Source organism: Taudactylus pleione, unplaced genomic scaffold (genome assembly GCF_031769625.1).
Source record: "Taudactylus pleione unplaced genomic scaffold, aTauple2 ptg000706l, whole genome shotgun sequence".
Lineage (NCBI taxonomy): Eukaryota > Metazoa > Chordata > Amphibia > Anura > Myobatrachidae > Taudactylus > Taudactylus pleione.
Genome location: NW_028285108.1, coordinates 476,395 through 488,967, shown reverse-complemented (window position 1 = coordinate 488,967; position 12,573 = coordinate 476,395). Strand labels below are relative to the sequence as shown.

Here is a 12,573-nt window from a genome sequence, read left to right as displayed (position 1 = left end):
TAATTGAATTGTTTTATTATATACGGGCATTTTTACTTTACCTTATGTGTGCATTAAAATTTTAATGTGTTATTGGATTACACTATGGTCCTTTCTCTTTTTATACTATTTATTGCATGTCATTACGGACGGTAATTTTATGAAATTGAGCAACCCTGCTCTGAATAAGAAAGTGAAGTGCTGACTACACCGGTGTGTTTTATGCGGATTGATTTGTGGTTAAATTTCACCGCTGAAGGTACACCTCCATCACATAGGTACCCTTCACCAGTAAAAATCACCTAAGTCCTTATGAGATTGCACTAGGAGTCGCTCCCTTTCAATTTTGTGCTTTTTATATATACATACATACACACACGCGATACGTTTAATATCCTGACAGCGGGGTTTCCGACAGTCACAATGCTGACACCGGAATCCAGAAGGTAAGGAGTGGGGGACGGGGTTAGGCACCGGGGAGGGAGGGTTAGGGTTTAAGTTAAACCTAGAGCCGTCGGGATGCTAACCGCCAGCATCTCGTACCCAACCCATATATACACAGACACACATAACTGTACCTTGACTGCTTTAGATTTTGACAATTTTGTAATTCATTTCCACAGCTTATATTCATTAACGCATTACTACAGGGCATTGGTTAACATATTTTGATTTTATTACTCTAAGTAAAAGAAGATGAGTGGTGTGGGCTCCATCATGCCCAAGCATCCTCTCTGGCCAAAAGTTTGACTTCCAGTGCTGAACACGCATGATGCACAGTGATGTTCTCTTTACATGTAGCAGAAGGAAATCTAAACACACAGCTGAGTGAGGCCTAAGTAATTGACACAAAGTAGATAAAGACTTGCCAAACCCTCACTTACCATTTCTTCATCTTCAGCCAATAGCAAATCATAGTCGCTGAGTGCTACACAAAAGATAATAGCCGTGACACCCTCAAAGCAGTGAATCCATTTCTTTCTTTCCGACCTCTGTCCTCCCACATCAAACATTCTGTGACAAAGCAAACAGGACAATGATATATATCTGCTGATCATTGACAGATGTTTTTAGGACACTATTCTGTATGAGATATGAAAAAATTCCAGCCATAAAATGATGCAGATTGATCTTTTTAGTTACGAATTTATCCCATATAATACACACATATATAAATGTCTTTACAAAGTGTTAATAAACCCTGATAAAAATCAGTTCATCTCAAAAAATCTTGTGACAGCAGAATGTAACATTAGACCCTTTACATTTGGTCACTGACTCAGGCTGCCAATACAACATTAGACATCCCACTACTGCTACTTAGGCATAAATTAAGCTGTGGTACGAGTATGCGATGGCTGACATTGTGCATGCTACAGCAAGCTTAGCACATTTCCTTCTCCTTTGTAGTGGCTCAATTGTATAATGGCCCCCCTGTACAGAGCAATGGGGGTCCAGGTGATAGAGCACTACACAAATTGTATAACTGTACATGCTATGTGTAAATACAATGGGTTGCCATTTGGTTTGTGAAGCCTCTATAGTGCCCCAAATGATTGATTTAATTGGGGTGTATGTTAACCTGTCTCCTATTATCCAAGGAAGAGGTAGTTGAAATCCAGACAGCCGGGATGCAGGCGCTCACAATGCCGGCACTGGAATCCTGACACCAGTCAATAACTCGGTGCCGGCATCCCGACGGTGAGTAATGGGGTTAGGGGGAGGCACTAGGGGGGGGGGGGGGGGGGAAGAGTAAGGTTTAGGCACTAGGGGGGAGGTTAGATTTAGGGAGCGAGGAGGAAAGGTTAGGATACTTACCGACAGGTATCGGTATCCTAACCCTGTGGAGATGCCGGCGTCGAGATTCTGACTGCCTGGATCGCCGAGCGCTGGCATCCCATACCCAACCCATCCGAAAATATTCTATTGTGAGACGATAACACACATTAAGAAAATAGAGAAGGAGATTATGGGATACAGTCAAACAATGGATTCTCTAGTCAAGAATTATACCCCTTTTCCACCAAACAAATAATCCGGGTCGACATTTGGTGTAATAAAGGATCTAAGAAAAATAACCGGGTCAAGTTACCCACGAACAAGACCCTGGTAGCTACTCAGGTCGAACCCGGGAAAGACCCTGGTAATAGTGTGGTGTAAACGGCGCAGACTCAGGTTATTCGACACGGGTCACGCAAAAAAGTCACTGGATAAAGCTTCAGTGACCAGTCACCACACAGTTTTTATGATCTCTTCTTTGTGAGCCTGAAAAAATATGAGATATGGTAAGAACTGACCCTTGTTATCTCTATTTCTACGAAGTCCATAGGGTTCCACAGGATACCTTGGGGTATAGGTGATGACGTCAGGCATCGGGCACCATAGAGTTAAGTTTTCAGCCTCCCAGGATGCACTAGGGTCCCCCTCCTATACCCCGGCCCAGAGCCAAGGCATCTCAGTTTTGTACCAAGCCATAGGCCGGAGGAGGAGAAGGAAGAGAGAGAAAAAAGATCTGGACACACACAAGAATCACATTCTCACCAGAGGGAGACGGAAAAACCGGTGACCAGAGCAAAGCCAATCTGCAGCACAGGTGCGACAGGGCGGGAGTCCTGTGGAACCCTATGGACTTCGTAGAAATAGAGATAACAAGGGTAAGTTCTTACCATCTCTCATATTTTCTACTTCAGGGCCCATAGGGTATCCACAGGATACCTTGGGGATGTCCCAAAGCAGTATCCTTTAAGGGTGGGGACGCTCCTGTGCTGAAAGGAGAATCGGCCGCCTGAAGGAAGCATCCTGAGAGGCGAAGGTGTCAAACGCGTAATACCTCACAAAAGGTATGGACAGAGGACCACGTAGCCGCCTTGCAGATCTTGACTGCAGAGGCACCACGTCGAGCTGCCCACGAAGGACCCACAGACCTAGTGGAATGAGCCTTCACAGAAGGAGGAACCGGTAGGCCTTCATGAAGATAAGCTTCTGAAATCGCCATACGGATCCAGGCTGCCAAAGTTTGCTTTGAAGCAGGCCAACCCTTTTTACGGAAGCCATAGAGGACAAACAAGGCATCAGACTTCCTAAACGAAGAAGTGCGGTCAACATAAGTCCGTAAGGCCCGCACAACATCCAAAGTGGCCTCACCCACTGAAAGTCCTGGTGAGTTAAAAGCCAGTACAACTATTTCCTCGTTAACATGAAACTGGGAAACAACTTTGGAAAGAAATTCAGGACGAGTGCGTAGCACTGCCCTGTTACATTGAAAAATCAAGAAAGGGGGTCTACAAGAGAGAGCCCCTAAATCAGAAACACGTCTGGCCGAAGCTATGGCCAGAAGGAAAACAGTCTTAGCTGTTAGCCATTTAAGATCCACTGAGCCCAGTGGTTCAAACGGCGGTCCTTGGAGAGCCCTCAGGAACACAGCCAAGTCCCAAGGCGCCACAGGTGGAACAAAAGGCGGCTGAATTCGCAGAAAACCTTGCATAAAGGTGCGCACATCAGGGATTGTAGCAATCCTATGATGAAACCAGACCGACAGAGCAGAAACCTGCACCTTCAAAGAAGCAAGGCGAAGCCCATGGTCTAGTCCCGGTTGTAGGAAGGCTAGCACTCTAGACAGACGAAACTCCCGCGGTGCGTAACCTCTCGGTCGACACCACTGGAAGAACGAATGCCACACACGATGGTATATTCTCGCGGAAGACGGCTTCCGAGCTCTTGCATGGTTCGCACTACAGAGCTGGAAAACCCCTGGACCTCAACATGGCCGTCTCAACAGCCACGCCGTCAAAGACAGCCGAGTCAGGTCCAGGTGAAGACAAGGACCCTGTGACAGAAGGTCCGGTCGTAGCAGTAACCGCAGAGGACTGTCCACGGACAGACCCTGCAGGTCTGAGAACCAGTGCTATCTGGGCCAGGCGGGAGCTATCAACAGGAGCGTCCCTCCTTCCTGTTTGAATTTCCGGATCACTAGCGGAAGAAGGGAAACCGGAGGAAACAGATAAGCAAACCGGAACGTCCACCGGACGGACAGAGCATCCACCAGAGACGCCTTTTCGTCTCTTGTGCGAGACCCGTACACCGGCAACTTGTTGTGCCGTGACGCAATGAGGTCGATCTCTGGAAGACCCCACCTGTCCACCAGTAGTTGAAACACGTCCGGGTGCAGAGACCATTCCCCAGGATGAACGTCCTGGTGACTGTGAAAGTGCGCCTCCCAGTTTAGCACTCGCGGGATGAAGACCGCTGATATGGCTGGAAGATTGCGCTCCGCCCATACCAGGATTCGGGACACCTCTACGAGAGCCCCCCGACTTCGGATTCCTCCTTGCCGATTTATGTAGGCCACGGTGGTAGCGTTGTATAACTGGACCTGCACTGGGTGACCTTGGAGAACCCGGTGCGCCTGCTGGAGAGCATTGAAAACCGCGCGGAGTTCCAAGATGTTTATTGGAAGCTCTGTTTCTGCCGGAGTCCACCTGCCCTGGAACAAGTGTGGACCAGAGACTGCTCCCCAGCCCCGAAGACTGGCGTCCGTTGTTATCAGGACCCAATTCGCCACCCAGAACGGACAACCGTTGTTGAGATGGGTCGTCTGCAACCACCAGGCAAGAGACAGGCGAACCTCCGGAGTGAGCACCATCGTCTGGGACTTTAGACTCTGAGGCAGTCCATTCCATTTGGACAGGATCAGGTGCTGCAGAGGTCTGGAGTGAAACTGGGCATATTCCACCATGTCGAAAACCGACACCATGGAACCCAGTAACCTCATCGCCGAGTGTAGAGACACCCGGCGGCTCTGCAGACAACTGCGTACCCGCAACTGCAAGGCAGAGATCTTTTCCCCCGTCACGAAGATCCTTTGCTGTCCGGAGTCCAATAAGGCTCCGAGGTGCAGAATCCGCTGAGATGGGATCAGGGTGGATTTCTACCAGTTTATTAACCAGCCGTGCCGTTGCAGTACCGCAATGGTAAGGTCCAAGTGGCGTAGAAGGAGCTCCGGAGACCCTGCCACTAAGAGAAGGTCGTCCAAGTACGGCAACATGAGGACTCCCTGCAGCCGCAGGGAAGCCGCCATGACCGCCACAACCTTGGTGAAAACCCGTGGTGCTGTCGCCAGGCCAAAAGGTAACGCCCGGAACTGAAAGTGGTCGCTGCGGATTGCAAACCTGAGGAACTGCTGATGGCGCAAAAGAATAGGGATATGCAGGTAAGCATCCTGTATGTCCAATGACACCATGTAGTCCCCAGGTTCCAGCGCCAGAATGATGGACCGTAGGGTCTCCATCCGAAACTTCGGCACCTGCAAAGACTTGTTGAGAGCTTTGAGGTTGAGTATCGAACGATACGACCCATCGGGTTTCTGCACCAAAACGAGATTGGAATAGAAACCCTGGCCCCTCTGGGAGAATGGAACAGGCACTATAACTCCAGCCTGGAGCATAGTGTGAAAGACCTTCCGCAGCTCCGCGGTTTTGTTCCGGTCTGATGGCAGACCCGTGGTGAAGAATCGAGATGGGGGTCTGTGCCGGAAGGAGAGGGCATACCCGTGTGAGACCACCTCGAGAACCCAAGTGTCCGTCGTGGTGACCGACCAACACCGGGCGAACTGCAGCAGGCGGCCTCCCACCTTGGGATCCCCCAAAGGGAGGCCCGGACCGTCAGGCCGCAGGCTTGTCATCTGGCTTAGGGGCCGGACGTCTGGTACTCCAGGCCTGTTTCCGGGACTTGGCCGATTTTTTGGGGCCAGCCTGTCGGGGAAAGGACTGTGCTTTAGGCCTACCCTGGGCCCTATAAGGCCGAAAGGATGACGTACCTGAACCGGAAGGAACTGCAGCAGACGGGAGACATGCCGATTTGGCTGCCGCCAGCGTGGCTACAATTTTGTCCAGGTCCGGACCAAAGAGAACTTCTCCGTTAAAAGGCAACGCTTCCAAACCCTTTTTGGAATCAGCGTCCGCCTTCCAGGATCTTAACCACAATGTGCGACGAGCAGCTACAGCTGCCGAAGAAATTCGAGACGCCAGTGTACTAATATCCAAGGCCGCTTCGTTGATATAAGTGGCCGAATCCCAGAGATTGCCGATCAACTCCGTCTGTTCAGCCGAACAGTCGGAGTCAAAGGACGCCTCCAATGTATCCGCCCAGCGCTCCATAGCTCTGGCAACCCAGCAAATGGCCATAGCTGGCCGCGCTGCCCCCCCGCAAGGGAATAAATGGACTTTAGGCAGATCTCCACCTTGCGGTCCGTAGCACCTGTGGAGGGGATTCCCACTTGGAAAAATAATTATCCGCGAACGGATAAGCCACCGCAAAACGCTTCTGCGGCTGGTATCGTTTGCCAGGCTGTTTCCACGCCTCCTCTAAATGGTCCACCAACTGACCCGAAAGAGGAAAAACTGTGGCGTCATCCTTAAAAAAGGCATATTTGGATTTAGAGGCCGGAGGAACTTCGTCCTCAATTACCAAAGCGGTGCGGACTGCCCGAATAAGTCCAGGAATATATACCTTGGACCTAGCGTCCGCCTCCTTAGTACGGAAAGGTTCCTGGTCGGAAAGATCCAGAATCTCCCCATCATCAGACATCACTTCGTCATCCTCATAAGGAGCAGACAGAGACGCCACCGGCCTCTTATGTGGCCGCAACACAGACTCCCCTTGTAACAAATCCGACAAGTGCTGTACAGAACTAGTCAGGGAATTAACCCACGCCGGCTCCTGAGAGACCGGGAGAGGGGAAATAGGGAGACTGCGGGGTACCATCAATTGCCTCGGGAAACCCTGCATGGGTGACGACACCACCGATTGCTGGGACAATCCCATCTGTGAGAACGCGGGCTGCGGAGCTAACTGGCCCACCAAGGTTGTAAGCGCCTAAGCGAAACAAGCCCAGGGCGGCTCCTGTACCGATGCTGTGACCGTAATTGGCCGCGCCAATAAAAAACACTGCCGGCATAAACCCTCCGCGCTACCCTCCCCCTCCGCTATAGGTACTTTACACGTAGTACACTGAAGCCGAAGAGGAAAGTCACTTTCAGACATGATGGTGGAAAGTATGTGACCCCTCTTCACCAATACTGTTTTGTATAGTGAGAGACCACCCTGCAGCACCGCAACGCAAGGGCTTTAGCAGAAAGAGCAGGGACAGTAATAAGGCTGACAGTTAGAAAGTAAAAAGTACAGGCAGCAGCACTAGCACAGTCACATACAATGCAAAGAAAATCAATTCCTGCACTAACAGCGCTGATAAATCAACTACACAGAGTCTGGTAGGACACAGCGCTGCATACACAGACCTGACCACAGAAGAGAAGAGGTATGCGGGGGGACCCAGACCACGATGCCTCCGTCCAGACTTCCAGCAGCGTTCACCATGCGTTCTAGAAGATGGCCACCGAGGAGCATAGAGGAGGCTGGCCTGGGGGAGGAGTGCTGCCACAGGGCCAGTCGGCGTGTGCAGAGAGGTCTGTGTGCAGCGGGGGAGGCGCCGGCTGTGAGACAGGGAAGGCGCGCTCCCCTGGCATGCATTTAACCCCTGGGACGCCGCAGCGCTACCGCTCTGCCGCGGTCCTGCTGTCCCAGGGGGGTAGTGGAAGCGCAGATTAGTACCTGGCTCCACGCTGCAGCCAGTCCCCAGGGAGCCCCCTGCCTGGGGACTCTGGACCATGTATCAGCGGGGACCCACCGCGGGACCCTGCTGCTTACCTGCTGTCCCCCTTAAATCCGGCCATGGTCCTAAACATCTGGGGTCACCGCTAGCTGTGACCCCAGATGCCTACCAGCATCCCCGGATCGGTACCGGCGTTCTGGTACCGGCGGGGGTGTAGGGAAGACAGCATGGACCTCAGGACTGACTGTCCATGCTGTACTTCCAGATGTGCAGCCACAGCTGCATTGTTGAAAAACTTCAGGGGCTCTTCATGGCCCCCCTCTAAAAGGTGCATCAGACTCCGGCCGGGCACCAAACTAAATTGAGATGCCTTGGCTCGGGGGCAGGGTATAGGAGGGGGACCCTAGTGCATCCTGGGAGACTGAAAACTTAACTCTATGGTGCCCGATGCCTGACGTCATGACCTATACCCCAAGGTATCCTGTGGATACCCTATGGACCCTGAAGTAGAAAATGGCATTTATAATGACATGCAGAAGTTTTGCAAGGCAGAACCGGGTTCAGTGTGAACACGGCCGACCCAGGAATAACCCCGGTCCAAGATGCAGTGTAAAAGGGGGTCTACTGAACAGACTTACTGGAAAGGAAGACTTATTGAATCAATCACACCATAAGGTGTGGTAAATATAAAGATTTAGTTTAGGAAAAAAATAGATATAAGGCCTAATGACACTACTCCGACATAAGAGGGCAGCGACAGTATGACTCACTTGAAGTAAAGGTCCTTAAAAGTGAAATGTGTCTCCACGATACCCGTAGTTTTGACACGCGTCCGAAGCACATCTTGCTGTGTAGGAATGTAATTCGCCTGTGAGATCCTGTCCAAATCATTTAGGTAGCTTTAAAGAGAAATAATTTAAATATAAAGCATATTTTGAAAACAAACCAATGAGTAATGGTGCGTACACACTGGGCGCTAAAGTGGACTACTGAACGATAACGATATTGTTATCGTTATGTTGTCCACTTTATCGTCCATTTTTAACCCAAAAAAGATGAACGATGACGACGACGCGCGTTCCCGCGGGTCGTTCGTCATCATCATTCATCAGGCTGACATGCAGGCCAACCTGACGATCTCGTCAGGTTGCTGCATGTCAGGGAATGGGCGAGAGGGCCCGGCGCTGAACGATATCGTAATGATATCGTTCAGCGGCTGCGCTCAATGTCATGAACGACATTGAGCACAGCCTGCCGGGGACAACACTACACGATATCGCTCAGGGAGCATATCGTGTAGTGTGTACCCACCATAAGAGTAACATATGCAATGGTTATCTCCCAACACACAACAGTCTAAATGTAACTTTTTACCATGCATTTCCCAGATACCCCAGGTCTTGCACTTACTATGAGGCAGAGTCATTGAGTTGGTATTCACGGGAGCGGCTGAAACACGCCTGTACTCCGGCATCTTTCCACAGCCTCCTAATAACACCTGCAAGCTCTGGGGATAGAATACCTTCCTCTGCAGTACTGGCTAACACAAAGAGCTGTCGTGCATCATCCTAAAGGGGAAACAAAATAAATACAAAAGTTATTTACAAATGGGAATAGTTGGCCAGTGGAAAACAAAAAAGTGAGAAGTAATAGCTGGAGGGCTGCATGCTTTTATCACCAAGAAATAGCAGTGCTACATGCAATATTGTAAGACTTATCCCTCACAGCTCTTGTAACGTCTCCAAAATCGATCTTCAGCCTCCCCATGGCTCGGATTATAGCAATTATGGACTGAATGGTGTTACTGTAGACAACCACTTTATACTGTTTGCACTCCTCTTCAGAGTATCCGTCCTCATGAATAATTCTAAAACCACAACAAGTACATTAGAGTGCATCCAAATGCATTTTATATTTCACATTAAAAACATTTGTCAGTGTTCTATGCTCATGCCAAAAGCATCCAACCCATTCATCAGAAAGTTTCACATGGTAGCAATGGGACCTCTACTGGTGCACAGAGTAACTGGTGTGGCAGTAATGAAATGCTTTGGACAATGAAAGATTACCTAGAGTAGTACTCCTAAGAAAAGCAAAACTAAAGAAAGATCTTTTGGTTATTACTTTTAATTATTTTTCCGATTTCTTTCTTTAAAGCTACCCCCCTTCCTTCCCACCCAAATTATGCCTTCAGCATTCCATAGAAATAATCAAGGTGTACAATCATGTACAAAGTACAAACTGTATGTTGCAAAAGAAAGGGGACTCTAGATCTTTTTGCAGGTGAACAAAAAGTTTTAAACCACTTCCACCCTAATTTATCATTCATTTTTCATAGCATCCCATGGAGGTGCACAGGAAAATTAGCGATGTTTGGCTACCGTATTACGCAGTAATGAGAAAAGCCAAAACATTGCTCTAAACAGAAGTCCCCCATTTACCATATGAGGTAAAACGGTCATTGTTCACTTAGAGTATCAGTTTTTACCTTTTTGCCTAATATCTTTTTTAGGAACGTTGGAGAGAATTGGAAGTATATCACATAATTATTGCTTCCTCTTTGTGGGGATGCTAGTCAGCCTGGAAGTACCAATTCATGCAAATTCATAATAGATGACAGAAGTCCACACCGCAACAGACATTAAAAGCATAACATTAAGGGGGGGGAATTCAATTTAGCATGAAGAACACGATGTGCCATTCCAGAATGGCACATCGCACCCCCTGGCATCGCAGCTTGTGATGTCGGCCCTACTGTATATGGCCGATATGTGTGCACATCACATTGAATTTAATTTCCCCCTAAAAGATAAATGTATAATACTAGTGCTGCAAAACATTAGTCAGTATTACTAATAACGAAACTCAAAATGTCCACGTTTTAGAGATGGCCAAGCTTGAATACAGGTGACTTATTTAGTGCCTCAGTCAGTATGACTGGACCCAGATAACCGCCTACGTTTTCTCAATGCTGAGAGCACACATGGCTGTGTTTAGTACATTCCCTTAATAAAAGCATCTGATATTTAGCTCCTAAGCGTAAGTCGCCAGTATAGCAGCTAAATGTAAATGATGTGAAATCCATGACATGATACAGTAGCAGCATAACTTACTTCATCTGCTTCACAATTGTGCTCTTCCCACTCTCCCCCGCACCTGTAAGGTAAAGTGAAAGAAAAATATTATTCATTATATTATTTTTTTTTTTTTTCAAGTTTTGTAAAATGTTTGTTTGTGTTTTAATGGTGTTAATACCGCAGTAGAACTATTGCAGACCAAATTTATTCATTTAATAGGAAGGTGAACTACCAAGCATCTTAAAAAGCTGTCAATTGCAAAGTCAGGGAAAATGTCTAATAAAAAAATAAATAAATTATACCCTTAACTCCTTCGCCTCTGAGACGATTTTGTAACATTTTTGAACTAGTCAATATTCCATCATCAATAATTACCTATGCAGTATTCACAAATTATACTTAGTTTTCGCTTCAGAAGACATCAAAATTTCTGAAAGTAGCATTTATAGACAACCCCAAATGGGCAAAAAAAAGTTTTCATATTGAAATTGCAAGAAAGTGAACTTAAAGCAAATGTGTATTTTTCCTTTGTAACCATCACAAAGAAATACTTTGTGATTCATGCTTTGCATTAATCCATCTTCCAAAGCAACAAAAACAGAATTCTACACATAGCTTTTATTCATAAAATCTGCCCTTGAAAATAATGCATTTTCTTTATTTTTATGTCTTTCAATGAAACACATAGATTGTGTAGGAATAATATGGTAGCACAACAAGGCATACAGTTTTGAAAAAAAAAAAGATAACCAACCTCATCAAATGAGAGGTTCATGTCCTTTTCATTTGCAATTCCTTCAAGCCCAACATTATACTAGACAAGTGGCTTTCTCTCCACCCGATTGTCATAATTCTTTTGAATCCTTACTCTCCAGACCCCCTCCAATTACCATCCTAATATATATCACCAAGCATACATTACCCCGTATCATTATTTTAAAATGGATATCCAAGATACTCCTGTACTAAGGGTCTGATTCAGCACAGGACAAAATTGTGAAACCACACACACGCAGCTTTGCAATTCCATCCTTGCAAATATGCAAATGCAGTAGGTGGTGTCTGACACCTTTTGCTGTATTTACGATCCCAGCACTGTGACAAACATCACAGGCCCGGATACGATGGTCGCGATGGTGGACGGCGCTAGCCAACTGATTAAGCCTCAGTTTACGCAGGCTGACCAGCTTGCAAGGCCAGGAAACTGCATCTGTGGACGCAGAACCTGGCCTTGCCACTCCCGGGAAATCTGCGATATCACGGCCCCTTTTTCGGGAACTGCCCCATAAAGGTCTTTGCCTGTCAATCAAGCAGAGGCATAGCAGGGGGTGACTGATCACGCAGGACCCATTCTGCACATGTGCAGAACGGATTCTGCGCACTGCGTTCAGTAAGTGCAATGCTCAATCACTGCCTAAATGTAGTTCTCCACATGCAGATATATATCATTGCCTCTAGAGTTGCCCTTTTCTTAAAAGTTTTTGGGTTCAGATCTGGAGGTTTACTACTGATTTTTCGGTAAGCAACATCTCCCTTAACTAGTGTTCATTCTAGCAACCTGCACCGGTTACAACCTGTGCAGTTCCTCTTTCCTGCATAGGGTGTCGCACTCTGCCATGGTGCCTCTAACACATTCACCTAATGCAACAAACTGCTGAGATACATACCAGAGTGTGCTAGAAGCACCAGAGCAGAGAGTGACACCCCAGGCAGGAAAGAGGAACTACACGGGTTGTAACAGGTTCAGGGTGCTAGAGTCAACACTATCAACCCCAAATTGGGCCATTTTTGATACCCTACAGCCGAACGTTAGAGTACAGTTTCCAATTCGTAAGCTACTATTGGCAATATCGGCTGCTGTAGGAAAAAGTGTCCTCCGGTCCTGGATACAGAATATGCCTCCTTCTC

The 12,573-nt window shown here is 47.7% G+C and overlaps 1 protein-coding gene across 1 annotated transcript in view; it reads right to left on the bottom strand.

The window, feature by feature from the left end:
* GNAI3 (G protein subunit alpha i3) overlaps positions 1–12,573 on the bottom strand; it is a 91,667-nt gene that overhangs the window by 45,270 nt on the left and 33,824 nt on the right. The window contains exons 2-6 of the mRNA XM_088456466.1: positions 10,702–10,744; positions 9,314–9,455; positions 8,999–9,156; positions 8,359–8,487; positions 864–993 (exon numbers count right to left, since the gene is read on the bottom strand). Coding sequence (XP_088312592.1) covers positions 864–993; positions 8,359–8,487; positions 8,999–9,156; positions 9,314–9,455; positions 10,702–10,744 — 602 coding nt within the window. The remainder of the gene's footprint in view (positions 1–863; positions 994–8,358; positions 8,488–8,998; positions 9,157–9,313; positions 9,456–10,701; positions 10,745–12,573) is intronic.